General features: G+C 44.1%; 1 protein-coding gene across 4 annotated transcripts; it reads left to right on the forward strand.

The window, feature by feature from the left end:
• Positions 1-2: 2 nt before the first annotated feature.
• On the forward strand, positions 3-17,982 carry glsb (glutaminase b). Of its 4 annotated transcripts, none has more exons than XM_068328460.1 (18): positions 3-433; positions 3,542-3,635; positions 3,736-3,857; positions 4,597-4,726; positions 5,515-5,594; positions 5,883-6,046; positions 6,347-6,405; positions 9,387-9,419; positions 9,994-10,052; positions 10,308-10,374; positions 10,566-10,616; positions 10,798-10,974; positions 11,058-11,189; positions 11,268-11,360; positions 15,923-15,984; positions 16,336-16,412; positions 17,112-17,175; positions 17,270-17,982. In XM_068328460.1, the coding sequence occupies exons 1-18, from the start codon at positions 129-131 to the stop codon at positions 17,415-17,417; spliced, it is 1,917 nt and encodes a 638-aa protein (XP_068184561.1). In that variant the 5' UTR covers positions 3-128; the 3' UTR covers positions 17,418-17,982. The 4 variants fall into 4 exon arrangements, with proteins under 4 accessions (XP_068184561.1, XP_068184562.1, XP_068184563.1 ...); XM_068328461.1 differs by having other exon boundaries at positions 3,545-3,635; XM_068328464.1 differs by lacking the exon at positions 3-433 and adding an exon at positions 2,002-2,106 and having other exon boundaries at positions 3,545-3,635.
• The last annotated feature ends 125 nt before the right edge of the window (positions 17,983-18,107 follow it).

Consider the following 18,107-nt stretch of genomic DNA (forward strand, 5'->3'; position numbering starts at 1 on the left):
TTTTTGGACGCCCCTGACAATGACTCATTGCCTTCAGCGGACATCAGGAGCTTCAGAAGTCGGGATATACACACTCCTGTATCGTTTTTGAACTACGACTTTCTCTCTAACTGCCTGACAAGATTGAGATGTTACATTTCAGGGTTTCGACAGTGCTGAAGGAGTTGTTTGAAGCCAGTCTCAAGCGTCCCCTATCCGGCTCTAGACAGAAAACCTGGTTACCCGCCCGCCGCTGCTGCTCTTACGGCACCTCCTCCTTTGATTCCCGAGCCAGTCAACTGAAGGTCCTCCATGCCGCGTCGCACCGCCCGGCGTTCCGCGCCGCGCCCTTCGCCGTCCAGTTCCGCTCATACTGCGCGAAAACCGAAGGCGCTGTGGAGGTGAACGAGCAGCTGAAGAAAGACGGTCTCCGGAGTGACGCAGACAGCGACAAGTATGTTTGAATCACCTGAATATGAAGTGAAGTTGTGACGCATGAAGCTAATATTCCGCGCCGCGTGGCTGCCGCGCGGTTACCGCGCGGCAAAGCTGCCGGAAGCTAGTTTGCGCTTCGCGCATATTTAGCATAGGACATACAACGCGTTCAAGCTAAATAATAATAATAATAATAGCTAGCTAAGAGTAGCAGCTATTAAATCATATTTCCTCCAGTGTTTTTTAGTCAGTCGGTTGTGTTAATATTCTGCCTCAACTTAGCACAACACAAAGTTAATTAGTGTTATGTTTGGCTCGTTTAACGTCCTGTGGAGATAACGCGCAGCTTTTCGCGGTTAAATGCGAAACAGAAGCGGCGCTGCGAAGCAGGTATGACGCGGTGCTTCAAAACGTCCACGGTGAAGTTGTAGAAATGTCCCGGAGGTGAAGACGTTTTTTCTTCACGTGTTTTACTGCGGTAATAACCCTTATTACCTAATCAAGGATGAAGATGCACGTTTCTGACCTGTAAGTCAATGATGGGGGGAAAAGCATTACGATGTCATCTGTTAACGCAATTTTGTATTGAGTGACAAAATACACGAAATTCCTTTCAGATGAGTAATAATTCTCATAAGTTCATCTCAACTCAAACATCGCGATATGACCTCATCATTACAGCATGCGGTTTCTTGCAGCATGTGCGGTGATATGTGGATGTAAAATCTGCACTGGTTTTTGTAGGCATCCCTCAGTTTGTCACAATTACGTCCAGTTTTTCCCCTTTTTAAAGTTTTTGAGCCAGATCAGTGTGGACTGAAGGTGTGGGTTGTTTGTCATTGAGACATTTTCTCTCTCTGGGTTTTCCAGTCTTGAACAACAGTGTCACCGGTGAAGAAAGATCTTTCTCAGAAATGATTCTTCAGTTGCAATTTGTTTTGTTTTGTTTTGTTTCTAGGTTGTCTGGTCCGATTGACCAGATAAACCAGTCTAATTTCAAAGCAACAGGACTAGAAATTGTCTGGTATGTTATGAGAGCTAGGAGCATGCAGTTAGTAGGGAGCAGCAGTTTAATGATGCTGTGGTAGAATTTAGGATCATGCACAATGTGTCGCTACGCATTTGTAATGATATCTGTGCGATTACGTGCAACAATCTTTTTTCATCTTTAATCCGTTAACTTTGTTTTGAAATATAGCCTCTTTTTTAACAGAGGGGTTGGATATCAAGCTGTAGGCTGAATTGGAAGCTACCACTGAAGAAGAAAGGCCCGGTCAGAGGAGCTGGTATAACTTACAGGAACATGCAGGTTACTGTTACCCTCATGAAAGCCTCACAGGCATGTTGTAAAAAAGTGTCACTGACTCACAGCCAGTGACACTCTGCAAATGGAGGGATCAGATAGTTCCTTAGAGGGTGGGCATGCATGGGCTTCAGATGAGACCACAAAAACATTATCCATATTTTCTTATTCCTCAGCTGTGGGCAAAAATATCACCATGTGTTATTACAGTGTCGTAATCCTGTAGCTTTAAACTCCTCCTGAGCAAAAAAGAGATTCAAGCCACTCTGTCTTGTATCCAGGAAACTCGCAAGTGTTGTTCTTACACCAATGAGCAGTCATCCAGCAGGGAAGGGACCGAGCCATCTGCCCATGAAGATAAAGAGGGTTTCTAAATGTGGAGAAACAAGGTGTTTGAAGCTGAATTCACACCTGATCTGTTTGTATAGGACCGCCGCTGCTGCGCGCCGTATGTTCACGCAGCCATCTGAGAGAGCCATCAGTGTTTATCAGCTCCAGATGAGGGCAGGAAGCAGTGGGTCAAGGTCTCCGTTTGACCCAGAAAAGAACCTGAATACAGATATGAATGCGACGATTTAGAGCTGACTCAGCATCCCTGCAGGAATTTATTTTGAGTCATCTTTCCCAGCTGATCTTAACTCTGGATCGCATCCCATTCATAGATCTGCATTTAGATTTTCCTGCAACATTGGCTGCAGGGTGGAACGGCAGATGTCAGGATAACAGCACACCCCTTGAATTACACATGCCTGACTGACAGGATTTCGGTTAGACTTGATTTGTTTGCACACGCTCAGGTACATTTACCTCAGCTGCATGCGGAGCTGCTTCCTCTGAAGACGGTGGATGATTCACCGAAAACACAGAACAGATGAGTCATCTCGATGTCGGATCAAAAACATCTAATCTCTGCAAAATGCAGCTTGATATGAGGGACTGGATGGTCGACCTCGCTGCTGCTGCGTCACGACCAGCGTGTGAACGGGTGACCATGTTGGTTTTATTAATCCGGGAGCTTCAGAGGACTAAAGACAGGAGAATTCGTGGAATTCGGGACAGTAACAGTGCTGTGGTGTCTGCTGTCAAACCCTGCATGAGTCAGCTTGTAGTGGAGTTAAACAGTACTAGTCAGGAATCAAATAGGGATTTTTAGAATTACCGTATTGGCCCGAATATAAGACGACCCTGATTATAAGACGACCCCCTCTTTTTCAAGACTCAAGTTTGAAAAAAGAGTTTTTGAACACCAAATTTAATTTTTATACAGAAAATAACTACAGTACATCTGAAACAAATGATTATAACAATATATTTGAGAGAAAAAGCATGTTATTTTGCCTCATTCAAATCATGCAAAAACTGTCTATCACATTTTAATATCTCAGCTGCCGGTTAACCTGGCCCATCTTCGACCCGCTTTTCTCCAGATTGCCGCTACAATTCTCCATTTTCCGTTATCTCTTCTCTTATTTTCTTCTCTTTTCTTTCTTACCGCTATTTTTTATTTTTCTTCTTCGTGACAGGGGTTCGCTTTGGCCTCGGGAGAAAATTCAGCATTCGTGTTAAAGATATCTAGCGCCATACAGCGTTGTGAATGGCTATAATGTCTAGACCCCGGATGTAAGACGACCGCCCACTTTTTCAGTCTTATTTCAATGCAAAAAACACCGTCTTATATTCCGGCCAATACGGTAATTGTCGTCTGTTTTATTTATGATCCTTTTTTCTACGCATTTAGTAGAAGTCAGACTACCTTATTAGTGGCATGAGGCCATTTTTGTCTTACACATGTGTGTTTTCTTCTATCTCTCTTTTTCAACAAAGTAGAAATGCCAGCAGTCTCCCCAGCCTGGAAGACCTGCTCTTCTACACGGTGGCGGAAGGTCAAGAGACGATTCCTGCTCATAAATTTCTCACAGTAAGTCATTTTATATTTAAGCTAAGATCAAGGGAGAGCTCGAACTGTCTCTTTGCTCATTGCTGTTTGATGTTCCAGTCTAAATATCCTGTATGTGTAGGCACTTAAAACCACAGGGCTTCGCACAGGAGATCCCAGACTGAAGGAATGCATGGAAACCCTCAAAGAGACTCTGCAGAACACAGAAGATGGCGTGACACTGGACCGCCACCAGTTTAAGAAGTAAGACCCCCTACGTCATTCCAGTTTCTTAACTGTGCTTGTTGCATAAATGCACCCAGCGGCATCTGAAAGCCGCCAGTATCTGCATGCATCCAGAACAGCATCGGAATTCTGTAACTAAAATTCATTTATTTGTGTCAAAGTTCCGATGCTGCTGCTGTAGGAACTGCGTGTATTTGCACAAACACAGGATGAAATGCTTCCTGTGAGCAAGAACTGTGTATAAAGTTCACCAACATGCTTTTACTTTCACTTTGCAAGCTGAAAAAGTCTTAAAATAAATAAAATGTGCTCACATGTAACAGCAAGCAGATGTCAGATGTCGACATAGCTTGGTTAATGTGTGCTTGAAAATAACCTTCCTGTAATCTTCTACGTAAACAGACCCTTTTACAGAAAGAGTGTCTCTTAAGTTTCACTTTTGCTTGTGTGTTCTGGTGCCGCCCTGATGAATCATTGCCCAATGAGCCCAATGGTGAAACTAGAGTAGATTTGCTCGAGTGGTCGCTGCTCAGTCAGATGATGTCCTGGAGGCTGCATCCATGTTTCTGCTCCAGTCTGCCTTTTTAAAAATGTCCATTCATCTCTGTAATGCGCGATGATGAAGCTCTCTTCATCCGCCTCCTCTGCTAACATTCACCGAAGTTTGTCCGACTTCAGGCTTGGTTGACAAACTTTTTTCACTCAGTTTGCATGCTGTCACGATATTTTAGCATGCTATTTGTGGTTTGTTCATCAGGTGTGTCCAGAGCAACATTGTCTTGCTCACTCAGGCCTTCCGCAAGAAGTTCGTCATTCCAGACTTCCAGTCCTTCACCTCCCATATCGATGAGCTGTATGAGAGTGCCAAAAACCTCTCTGGAGGACAGGTGTGTCCTTTCATTCACGACTCTAAGGTTCTTCTTTCAGCGCATCAGCATAATTGATTGGTTCATTCATCACCATCAGAGCTAACTATGAGGTTCTGAGAGAAAACCAGGGAGCAATAACGGATAAAAATCCACCTCGTGAAAGGAAGCATGTGATGTGCTGGTAATTCTGTTATAGTCTTTGTTTAGTGTCTTTAAAGCACACTAAATGGAATGGGGCCGTTGTTAACATTACTGTAATTACCCCTGCTCTAACAAGTCAGAATGTTTGTCGGGAAAACATCCAGTTTGGAGAAATCTTTAATCTTTGAATTCAACAGTTTAATGCAGGAACTGTTTTCTTGGGGTATCGCTCCTCAAAAGGAAAAGCCACGCGTTTTTTGAGAAGCTGCATTTTCGTGGAATGTAAAAATGAAAATGTCGATAGCGAAAGAAACGCATCCCTCCATGAGGCGAGGTCCGAGGTTCAGCTCGAGGAACCAGCTTCATCCGCCTCAGCCAATTAAGTATTTGCATCGCTGACAATAATAACTTAGTGCTGTCTCGATGCTACACGTGTACTGAGTTAATAAAATCCACTCACATCATCAGATGCGTTCAGATTCAAATTCTGATGGTGTTCTCACAAAAACCTCATGTAAATGTGTCGGGGTGGATTTTTTTCCCGTCTTTATTTGACGTCTCGTTGGTTGTGTTGTTCTGTGTGAACTTTCCGCTGAAATTTGAGCCTCGCTCGACGTGAGGCGGTGTAAGCTGAGCCTCATTCTGCCGCTCCGCCTCTGTTCCAGGTTGCCGACTACATTCCTCAGCTCGCAAAGTTCAGCCCAGACCTCTGGGCTGTCTCTCTGTGCACCGTGGATGGACAGAGGTGAGTCATGGTCATTAGTCATACTAGTGTGATGATGTTGTAAGGTGTTGTGATCAGCTTGTTCTCTGATAGGCTGTGACAGAATTCCATGGGTGTGTGTGTTTGTTCTATTTGTGCAAGACAGGAAGTCGTAAAGATAACGTGGGGGTGAAGAGATTGCACGAATCTTTAATCACTCTGTTATGAAATGCTTGGTTTGATTTTGATTCACTTTCTGTTTCTTAACCCGACAGTGCAGCTGTTTTTTTTTTTCTTCCCGTCACAGACCCTGATCTTTTCTCTTTCCAGACACACAGTCGGAGACACCAAGGTCCCGTTCTGCCTGCAGTCCTGCGTCAAGCCTCTGAAGTACGCCGTCGCCGTTAACGACTACGGCACAGAGTATGTGCACAGCTTCATTGGGAAGGAGCCCAGCGGGCTGCGCTTCAATAAACTCTTCCTGGATGAGGACGGTGAGCCGCTGTCTGCCCATCAGTCGCTAAAAACAGTTTTACCCTTTCACAACGTTGCTGTGGCAACCAGATGAAAATATAATGATTAAACAAGTCCTTTATGGTGGAATTCACTGTTTGTTGGTTGAGATCCGACACATCTCTCCATTAAATCCACGCTGCTGCTATCTAGTGATGCTAACTATCCTCTCTTCTCTAATTGGGTCTATTTGGGTTCTACGTGTGTTTATTTCTTCTTTGTTTGATCCGTCTTTATGCAAACACTTCACACACGACTGTTTACTCTTTGTTATGTTGCAGATAAGCCCCACAATCCGATGGTGAACGCCGGCGCCATTGTTTGTACTTCACTGATAAAGGTAAATGCAGCAACACTTGTGCGTCCTTGATGTGTGTTCTGATGTGTGTTTGGTATCAGCCACTTAAACCAGCAGATAAAACGAGGGTTAGCGTAAATATTGGTGACAGATAAGATTTGACTGTTTAACTAAGTTAGCATGTGAATAACTAACGTAGGATTATACGGTGTTATTTCTTTCGTTCAGTCGGACCTGTTTTGTAGGTCGCCGCCTCAGGCCCCGCCCCACCGGATCTTACTGCTGCGATTTAAGACTAATCCTCCCCGGAGGCCTCCGCTCTGCCCAGCGCTCCTATCTGTCGCTCGCCGTTATTCTCTCAGCTGAAAATAACCTGCACACGGAACAAGTCCGTTGCAGGCACAACAGGAAGTGTGATGATACCTCAACCCAGTTTGAATTGCCGCTGATGGCGAGGGAAGAATCCTCCAACCAAAAGGGTTCAGATTAAAGCGTGGCTTAGCATCAGGCTGTTGTAGCCGTCAGCGGCTACCTAACTTCCAGCACACACATATACACACACACACTCTGCATCTGCTGCTGCTTTCAGCTGCAAGACAAACAGATTTGCTTTCTCCTGTTTTGCTTCATTGAATTTTAGATTTTGTTATAATTTCTGTAAATCAAAGCAACGGCGTCTCCTTCCAGGACTGGAAGATTTTCTAGTTGATGACATACGACCTGATTAACTCATGTTCTGACGGAAAAAGCTCAGAGGATAAATGACTTTTATTTCCTGACTTTGCTGAAGAGGAAACTGAACTCAGATCTCTGCAGGGATTCACTTCCAGTCTTGGTGTAATCTGTAATCTCAGCTCCAGGGCTCTAAGAATCTCACTTGCCTTCATTACGTTCTTGTGTGTTTTAACTTTTAAAAACCTAATCCTGTACATTTTCACATACCTGACCTCTTGGTAATTACCAGATGTGAGCTCTCTGACAAACACGAGACGCCACCGTCAGTGGCCTCTGTTGTGTTGCTTTACAGCAAACCTGAGGAACAAAATTGAATAATTTGCAGACTTATTTTTGCAAGTAGGAAAAAAAAATTTGACAGGACGTTCATTTTAATAAATAGCCAGTCAAACGTTTCAGTGCAGAACACAGATCTGGATCCATCCGGTTTCCAAAACCACTTTTCTGTTTCACTTTTTAAACGTTGACTCAGATATGAAAACATATCCCCAGAACTCGTTCTGCTCCTTTCAAGATGTCATTTTTTTTGTATTATTTTTCTTTGTGCTGTGTTTGCGGACTGGAACCAGTTGCATACTTTACTAATGTGTGAACAGTCGTGTGTTCATGTTCCTCCCCTTCCTCAGTTAAACAACAGTCGCACCTCCAAGCGTCCGAAGCACAGCCGTAACGTGTCACCGCTGTCCGACTTTGTTTCTTGTTTTTCTACTGATGCAAAATGTCAAGCTGTTGGTCAGGTTGCTTTGACTTCGGTGGGAAAACTATGGGATGGTTGCCGTGGCAGTATGCCCCAAACTGTTGTTACATGGTGCTTGAAGGCTACATGTTGTTGCTGTTTTTGTATGTTGCATATTTTCCAGACTTAGGAACTGTGGGAAATAATCACTGCTGCTGCAGGTCAAATGACGTTGGTAATTTTTTCTTCCTTTTCCATATCTATCTCCTCACACACTCCTACCCCCCTGACCCCCCCTCCTTCTTCTGTCTCCTCCAATCAGCTCTGTAGAAACCCCATTTAGCGACTCTAACACCCCCATCAGTGTCACCTACTTTTGCCTCTGCACAGTTAAGTGTAGAATTAAAATAAAGAAAACACGCATGAAACATTAGCTCTTTAAAATGCAATTTTAAACAGACTTTATACGCTATTTAAACTTTAATTATTTTTCAAAGAAGGATTTAAAGGAGCAGTTCACCCAAAAAATGAGATGTTAGTTCATGATTGGCTCCTGAATACGTAGAAAACAAGTCAGCTCCTGGGGATTTTTTAACCCTTTGTTTAAACAAGTAGAGATCTGCAGACAGAGGTGATCATGTGACCTCACACGGTGGTTAAATGTTGAGTAGATGCAACTGTAGTTTCTATAGAAGCGTGGAAAATAAAGGACACAAAAGAAATCCGACCTGCCTTTTCATGGCGAAGTATTGATGCCCATCATCGCCTGTGATGAAGAGAAGCACGCTGTACTAGTACTAGAAGTCTTACTGATTTTTGCGCGTCGGGGTTCGTAGATAATGACTGATATTTTGGGCGAACTGTTCCTTTAATCCCGTTTCACTTTAAATGTCGTTTCGTGTCCTTTCTTTTAATTATTTTGCTGCGTTTTCCTTTTTTTTTCTCTTTTTTATTTTTGTGGGACAAGCAGCATCAGTGAGCTTTTGACCTGGTTAATGCCCATCGCTCCGTACAGCCGTTCATTCTACCCCTCCTTGTTTTTCCCCCTTCAAAAACCCTCAGTTTTGGCTGACAGGCTCTGCTCACAGATGACACATGTTGACCTACAGTACATGTATCTGCAAACACATATGCACACGCACACACACACACATACACACACACCGGCATTATTGTAACCCATAATACAAGCCTGCTTGCACATACCCACTCATGTGTGTGGTTGCTTTACGTGGGAACACACACTCAGTCAGGGCGCCTTCAGTTTGTGGAAAACTCCGTTTTTAGATAGCATAGCAGGGAGACATGCTCTGTAACGGGCTAAACTCTGGTCACACATGTCTCCTACATCTCTTTCCTCACAAACAGATTTCCTTCTTCACAAACCAATCTCTATGTTTTGCATCTCCGTCATAATTCTTGGTAAAGCTGATTTCCTTACATCGCATTTGTGATTTCAAAACAAACCTTACTTGCATTTTCTAATTCAGTAGTTTTAACTGGTCAGCAGTAGTCTTATCATCTTAGCACTTGATGATGCTGTGCTTGTCCTCTGCAGCCCCCCACTGTGACTGAACCGGCCTAATGGCGTCTTCTTTTGTTCTCTCCACAGCAAGGTGCGAGCAACGCAGAAAAGTTTGACTATGTAAGTAAGAAGTCGTCCCACGTCTTTGTAGATGCTGCAGTGCTTTGGGTTTAGCGCCCTGGAAGCTGTACTCAACCCATAATGTTCAGTGCATGAACCCCAGATCTATTAGCCCCGTCCCTTTCATGTGGCGCCCCCTCTATTCCCCCCAGGCGCCTCAAACAGCTGTCAATGAAGACTGCAGCTGCTGACTGCCTCTTTCTCCCTCCTTCATTCTTTGGTATCTAAAAATTGCTAAGACCCCTTGTTAGTTTGTCCATCCTGGGCTCCCGTAGAAACACTGGAATGGAAATTCTCCACTCTTTCAAAGTCTCAAAGATTATATTTACATATAAAATGTGTGCCTGGATGAGTAAATGAGTTGTATTATACTGTTGTTAACTACAACTTATAAAAATATATTAAAATGCTCTGAATCGGGGGCGTGTTTTGCAGCTTATGCATCCAACTACTAACCTGTGTGTGTAGAGTGGACGAATAATTTCCCTTCAGGAATCAATACAGTTAATGAAATTAAAATTAAAATTTTTTTTAAAAATGTAATGACTTCTTCTCTCTCACATTTTCCCTCCAGATCATGAACTTTTTGAAAAAGATGTCTGGAAACGAGTATGTGGGCTTCAGCAATGCCACGTAAGTCAGCCTGAGGGGTGTTTTTTTCTGTCTAGCTTTGGATGACTGATTAGCATCTGTTAGCGTAGCAGTGTACAGGACGTGTTTATGGAAAAAGACCCTGCGCTCTGGCTCAGGTTGCATCATCACGTCAACAGGGTTTGACTACATGCATGAGTGGACGAGGGGGGGGCACGGATTCAAACACACATGTGCAGGCATGCACTTCAAATGTTTCTGGCCTCTGACGGGACTGATCATCTCCCTCTGCCACAGATTCCAGTCTGAGCGCGAGTCGGGCGACAGGAACTTCGCCATCGGCTATTACCTCAAAGAAAAGAAGGTTTGTCGTCCGATGAGTCAAGGAAATATTAAACGACTTTTCTGTTTGACCCACAAAACCAAAGCGATAAACGATGAAGACGTAGTTTAAATAATCTTAAAGGGGAAGAGCTAGCCATGGCTCTGGTTGTTGTTTTAGCCAACGTAGCAAAGAAATAAAGCTGATGAAGGTTTCAAACTTTCTCCCTGCAGTGTTTCCCAGAGGGAGCGGACATGACATCAGCTCTGGATTTCTACTTCCAGGTCAGTGCAGCATTTATTTTATTTCCTTCATTATCGGCTTCCAGTACTCCTCGTTTTTATTGAGAGAATGTCACCGTCCTCCTCCGCCATCGATCCCACCTCGAGCGCTCGTATCCAGTTTCTAGTTTTCTTACAGTTTTGGCTTCTCCCCTCTCACCATCACGACCTCTCTGCCCTCTAGCTGTGTTCCATCGAGGTGACCTCGGAGAGCGCCAGCGTCATGGCAGCCACCCTGGCTAACGGGGGCATCTGCCCGATCACAGGCGAGCGCGTGCTGAGCCCCGAGGCGGTGAGGAACACGCTGAGCCTGATGCATTCCTGCGGCATGTACGACTTCTCTGGACAGTTCGCTTTCCACGTGAGTAAGATGGGCGACCTGCGGGTCAGTCGGTCGGTTGGATGAGGATGGATGTTGTAACCGATCTGCTTCCTCTGTCGCAGGTCGGCCTGCCAGCTAAATCCGGGGTGGCGGGGGGCATCCTGTTGGTGGTACCCAACGTAATGGGCATCATGTGCTGGTCACCACCTCTTGACAAGCTGGGCAACTCGGTCAGAGGAATCCAGTTCTGCACGGTACGTCACGTCATGGAGGGGGGGCGGGGTTTGTGACACCGTCGGTCTTTCTGATGCATCTGTCGTTTATCGTTCCAGGACCTCGTCGAACTTTTTAACTTCCACAACTACGACAATCTGAGGCACTTTGCCAAGAAATACGACCCCCGCAGAGAGGGAGGGGACCAGCGGGTAAGGACGCATCGCAAACGGCAGACACCGTCCTCATCTTTGAGGATGCGGGGGGACCGGAGGTCACCGTGGGTAGGGCGACTGTGGGCTAACACGCTGGTCTCCTAACGCTACACACAAACCCATCATTTCTTGTCTTCCTGTCTTCGGGGTGTCGTCTCTGTTTGCTGCAGGCGTTTGGTTTCCTGGTCAGGAGTTAATAAAGCGATAAACTTCCTACATTTGTTGTAACAAAGGTTCACAGCGCTCCACCCCCCTTTCTTTGGTACAACAAATAACCTTCTCACCAGTTATGACAAAAATACACACCCATGAAAAAGTCGAGCCAAAGTCAGAGTCATCGTCATGAAGCGCGTCCGGTTCTGCTGCTACAGGACGACATGAACTGGTTTTGGTTCTGGTTGTTCTGGTTTCTCACACACACAGAGACTAATTTGTTGTCCATGTCAATCGAAACAGCTTCAGACCTTCGGACCGATGGATTACGAGAGCCTCCAACGCGAGTTGGCTCTGAAAGCCCCTCTTTGGAAAAAGGTGTCCCCGACCGAGTCGCACCAGGACAGCTCCACCACTGTAGTCTATAGGATGGACAGTGTCTCTGAGTGACTCCCCCACACCCCCACCACAACAGCACCTCCACCCCCGCCCTCCCATATTTATATAGAACTTATGTAGAGGAATATTTATTGCTTGGGAAGTGGTTTCTGTTGACAAATTTTAGGGAGGGGGGCTTTGTTTTTATTTGGGATGGACGTTTACTGATTGTTGACTCTCATCTGCCTCCCCCGCCAATGTTGTCTTAGTGTGTGTGTGTGTGTGTGTGTGTGTGTGTGTGTGTGTGTGTGTGTGTGTGTGTGTGTGTGTGTGTGTGTGTGAGATCTGACGCATTGATCCTCTCTTGCTTTATTTGAAACATCATTTTAATCAGAACCAAAGCAGGAAGTAGTGTGAGTGTGTTTGCATCTGAATGTCATCAGACACTGGATTAGCTTAGCAGCTAGCTGTTAGCCTAGGCTGTAGCATAGCAGGGTAGCGCGACAGTTTTTCAAAACAGATGAATTCTAAAGGGATTATCAGATATTTGATTTTCCGTTTTAAACCCTGAAGGGACAAAATCAACCTAAAAACATAAAGCTGGGAGGAAATAAGACTTGGATCACTTTTAAATCTTGTCGCTTTCCCATTCAATGCGTGAAGAATAAAATAGCATCGCTCTGAACTGACTTTTTTTTGTCTGGGGCCGATCAGTCATCCTGCTGCCGTTTAGCTTTCCTGCTGTTAGCATGCGGCTGTGTGTTTATACTAAACACGTCGTTACACTCCAGTTCAAACCGGACTCCTCCACCAGGACTCAGACTGGAGGAGTTCAAATCAGACGTCTCGTAACGATCGTTATAAGATGTGAATGGAGCAAAATTTCAATCCAGATCCACTCCTTGAATGTGAACTCAGGAAGTCAAAAACGGATCATTAGTTCCCCTTTTTCGCCCAGTGCTTGTTTTTGTCATATTTCAGTGTTTCTTCCAAAACTCAGCTGGGGACGAGTCTTCTACCTGGGCTGGTGTGTGGTCTGTCAACTTTTAGCTTCTGTTGTCACTCCAGACCCTTTTAAAATGCTGCATTCACACCCTGTTTTCGCCTTCTTCCCCTCAGCCTAACAAATCCACAGGCCGTCGTCGCCAGGTTGCAGTTACCACAGAGAACAATGCAAGAAACGAATCCCTGCATTGGTTTATGTTTGATTTTTAGAATCAAATGACACATCGGTGGCATTTCCTGTTTGCTTGATCGCTGCTAAGGCTGAGTCACCGTTCACAATGATCTCACGTAAAGGTGAACGTGAACAGCCGAGTCAAAAAAAGAAGAAGTCTGAACCGCGTGACTTTTTTGAGCACAAACTGCCTCAGTTTTAATCCAAAGATTTTTGTGTGTATATAAAGTGTGTTCATGTGCAAACCGCTCACACCTTCAGTATTGTTTGTAGGTTTTATAAAACTAATAAACCGGACCTCCGGCTGTGTGTGTGTTTGTGTCTGTGCATGTGTGTGTGTGATCTCAAGAGCAGAGCAGAATGGGTTCTGAAAACACGCTTCAGACGTACCAAAGTTCTTAGTTTAGTTTAGCCTTAGATGTCACTCTCCTGGGATAGCAGTGAGTCTGTGTGTCTGTGTCTGTGTGTGTGTGTGTGTGTGTGTGTGTGTGTGTGCATTTATTCAGTCACACTGTACAATCAGCTGATGTGTATTCTGTAATCTGAGCTCTTACTTCGTGGCTTTTGTCTTTTATTTTTTCACATAATCGATTGCTGTTGTCATTTCTCGTGGAGGTGGAAAGTATTCAAAAGCCTCTGTCGTCTGCGTCGCTCGTCGGATGCGTTCAGTCCGCTCGCGGTGGCGGTCTCCTCGGTGCCCCTTCGGCGTTCCTTTCATACGCCGGATCGGATCTGTTCGCGACTCAAAACCTTTTTAGCCGCGGACTGAAGTCAGTGTTAGTCGAACATCGCTGGGAGTTCTTCTCCTTTCTGTTCATCACATCTGGTATTCTGCTGCATCCATTCAAGTCATTATTCATTGTGTGTGTGTTGTGTTTTTGGAGGCTGGTATTTGTGTGTGTGCGTGTGCGTGTGTATGTGTATGCAAGCATACACGTTAGAGACGAGTGTTAAAATGTACATTCATTATATATCGTTTCTGTACAGGTGATTCCAGAATAGTTTTATCAAATGTAGTGTGACACTGATCAGATCTCTGTTACATAGCAACCGCCTGAATTAAACTTTATCCAGAATGTAACTGGTAGACGCCAGCTGATTTACGGTAACGCTGCTTCTGTCAGAAACTTCCAGGTTAGCTCGTTTTTCACTGGTTCCTCACACGCCAACACGTCTTCCTTTTCCTTCTGCCAAAGAGTGAATCACATAACTTCAGCTCAGCCAACCAGGGTCGACTATCTGTTAAATCTGACGATCACAACATGATTCTTTCTCTGTACAATCAAACTCGAGGGGCTTTTGAATGCCGTTACCAGTATTTCCATGGACACCATCATGTAATGTCTCCTCATTCTCCTTCATGCATGCTTTGTTCATGATTTTTGCTGCATTTGATGAAATGTTTGAATCTCATGTGATCAGTGTTTTAACATCGTTTCATGTCTTTATTCATGTCTCACATAAAGTATACGTTCACTTTGCATAAAGAGTTTCTGTCTTTTTTTGACTTGGTGATCTTGGAATTGTAAAGTTTGCTTTGAATAGTAGATATTTATCCACGGTTTTATGAAAACATTTATTTAAATGACAAATTCTGTAAAAAAAAAAAAAGTTTGTTTTTAAAATCTGATGCTTTAAAAAAGCCGTACACTTCCAAGCTCACAATTTGTCCAACTTGGTTTCTTTTCTTTGTCTTGGAAATGTTTTATGTGAAGTCTCCATAAATTTCATGTATTGTCATCGTTCACTATTCTGTCTTTGAATAATTAATTGTAAAAAAAACAAATAAAGCACTATTATCTATAACCTAAATCTTTCTGCGCCATAACTGCTCCTTTTTTTTATTTTATTTTATTTTATTTTTATTTTTTTACCTCTACCTGCCTACAAACCAGAACAGGCACCAGGCAGCATTCTGCTTTCTCCTGGCGTTCCAGCACACTACACACTATTCCAGTTTTACTGCATGTTTTACATCTTCGGCAACAAGCGGCGTTACTAACCAGTAGAAATACCTTAGAAAGTCCGATGTCGAGCGCTCTAAACCTGAAATACTTTAACCACAACTGTAAAAACAGTTTATGACGGAAATACAGTAGAATTTTTCACAAATAAAGATGTAAATCTGAAGAAAACACTGCAGAGGTTTGAATCCAAGCGTTTCATTCATGAGCTACGTGTTAGATTCTACACACCGAGTCCTAAAGCAGATTCTAAGCTTGGAGTGTTCAAATGCACATGTATCAGTCGCCATGGTTACGCTTAGGCTGCTGCAATAGGAAATGAGTGGAGAGAACGAAAATACTGGCTCCGCTTCTTCTGGCAGAGTTAAGACCGTCCATCACGTCCAGGTTCTAGAGCAGCGTCTTCGAGTTAACTGCTAACTGCTGCTGACTGCTTTATGAAATCTGATTTGTTGATCAACATGCAGTATGTATGACATCATCACACCTGGTCCGGTGTTGGTGTCACCCAGAAAAGAAACCTGACAAATTAGACAATCTGTCCAACAATGCATTAAAATCTCACAACACAAAGTAAGGTCCTTGATAGTTCCTGGATCGGGTCCTCGGTCCGGATCAGCACCAAAACAGATGTGACCCGCCCCGGTAGAAACAGGCCTCCATGGCAGAGGTCAAAGTTGAAGAAACAAGGTCGAGTCTTTTATTTCTGAAACACTTTGAGGACGTTTTGCCGTTCATGATGGGATGGCTGAAGATGTGACAGGAAGTGGAAGCAGCCTCATCCTGTGAGATTTCTGTGTGAGCCAATCACAACCCAGATCCTCATCGTGTTTGTTGTTGCCGCCGGGAACGGAAGCGGGTTGACTCTGGTTTGTGTGTCTCTGCAGGTGAGGTCCGTCATCAACCTGCTGTTCGCCGCCTACACCGGAGACGTCTCCGCCCTGAGGAGGTGCTTACTCTCACCTTGACTCCGCCCCTAAGCTGCGTGACCTCTTTGATACTCTGGTGACCTCTAGTGGAGGCATGGTTAAACATCACCTGGTGTGACCTCCCCCAGTGGGTGGGGTTAGGTCAGGATTTCTGCAAACATGTCACTCAAAATCCCTTCTAGATTTTTTTTTTTTTTTTACTATTTTCTCAGCCACTCACCAAAATAATCCAAATGTGAATTTTTTATTTTTTAGTTGGATTATCTCCTTTAATTAGACACACGGTCGGGATTTAATTGTCATCTGGACATGCCTTACTGCACCACTGGCTGATGGGACTTGTAGTTGTCCTAACATGTTCCTTGTTGCAGGTTCGCCCTGTCCTCCATGGACATGGAGCAGAGGGATTATGACTCCAGGACTGCGCTCCACGTGGCGGCAGCTGAAGGTGAACCACAAAACACATTCATTCATTTGCTTTGTATGTGTTTTCATCACTGTTTTACATTTCTGTTAATGTTAAATAATCGGCTTTTGTCATCAGTGTTAAACTTTTTATTCATCATTAGTTTATTTTATGCTCTTTGGGGAACATTTTTGCCTTTCCAGTGTAAAATTCCCATCTTGCCATTGACTTTTTTTTATTAGATGATACGTGTAGAAGCCATTCGTGAGAGTTTGGACCAGTGATCATGATTGTGCGTGTTGGTATTGGCTTGTGGGAGGAGGTGTGGCACTATGGGTGTGTGTTCAGAAATTAACAACTGATGACACTCACCTGTGTTCATCAGTAACTTGTAGTTGTGGTGTGGGGTGAGCACCAGGGTGAGAAGTTCTGTTGACTGCTTTTGGATGCATTTGGACGTATTTTGAATGCATAATAAACAATAGAGTATCGATCAGAGCCAGAAGTGAATTGGAATTAATTGATTTGCACGTCATCAGTTTTCTCCGGTGTTTATCCTGCGGGTACTGTTTTGTTATTTGGTCATCTGTCAGCCGCATCAACGCGGAAGTAATAATTTATTATTTAAATTCTAATTTTAATTTAATATCTAAATTTAACACTTGATTTTAAATTGTTTATTTTCAGTTTATTTTTTTATTTTTTTAAAATCGTATTTTAAACACCCTCCTCTACTTTCAGGACACTCTGAGGTGGTGCGCTTCCTCCTGGAGGCTTGCAAGGTGAACCCAGCACCGAGAGACAGGTGAGTTCCTCATCACCACCACCACCATCATCATCATCACCATCATCGTGAACCGCTCTGCTCTTACACACCGCGCCTGGCTTCCTGCGCTCAGGTGGGGGAAGACACCGATGGACGAAGCGGTGCACTTCGGCCACCATGACGTCGTGACCCTCCTGCGTGACGCCCACGACACGTACGTCCCGCACTCCCCTGCCTCGGACCACGAGAGCGTGGAGAAGAGCCTGGACAGCCTGCTGTGACGCACCGGGACTCGAACCCGCAGCTTCAACAACGTCACGTGTCTAGTGATGTCACTTTCTAAAAAAAAACCCCCTGTCGAACCGCTTCCATCACGCTTTTCTGGGCTGCACGTCTGCTGCTGTTGTCGTCACGTGACGTGCGCACGCCTCATCAATGAGCCTGAAACAACTTCTGACGTATCTAAACTCAACTTTCCTCCTGTAATCTGTCAGTGCACACTTGTGACGTCACAGGACGTAGACTAATGACGTGCGTTTGTGTAGTTGTGTAACTTCTGTTCACCTGATGACGTAGGTTGTGTTAGTTTTGCGTGACAGTGACGCGCATGCTTGTTCCGGTTCTTTATAATCTGCATAAATCTGGATTCTCTGCAGATTTGACACAAATATCGTGCTCGGAATGTATTTTAAACTCGAATCACAATCAGTATTTCAAGTTTTTTCATATTTTGATGAAGACAGATTCATTTCTCGTGTTTTTAAACGTTTCCACAGATTGTTGGATCAATATGAAGTTATTTTTCACTTTTTTTTTTTCTTAGAAAAATTTCACCCATAATTTCTGAAATAGAGGCTTTTTAAGAAAAAGTTTACAAACTTGTTCCTGTAAAATTATGGTTATATTTTTTGAATGTAATTGATAAATACAATTTCTACCGTTCAAAGGCAGCACATCAGAAATGTATACAA

Source organism: Antennarius striatus, chromosome 12, assembly GCF_040054535.1.
Source record: "Antennarius striatus isolate MH-2024 chromosome 12, ASM4005453v1, whole genome shotgun sequence".
Lineage (NCBI taxonomy): Eukaryota > Metazoa > Chordata > Actinopteri > Lophiiformes > Antennariidae > Antennarius > Antennarius striatus.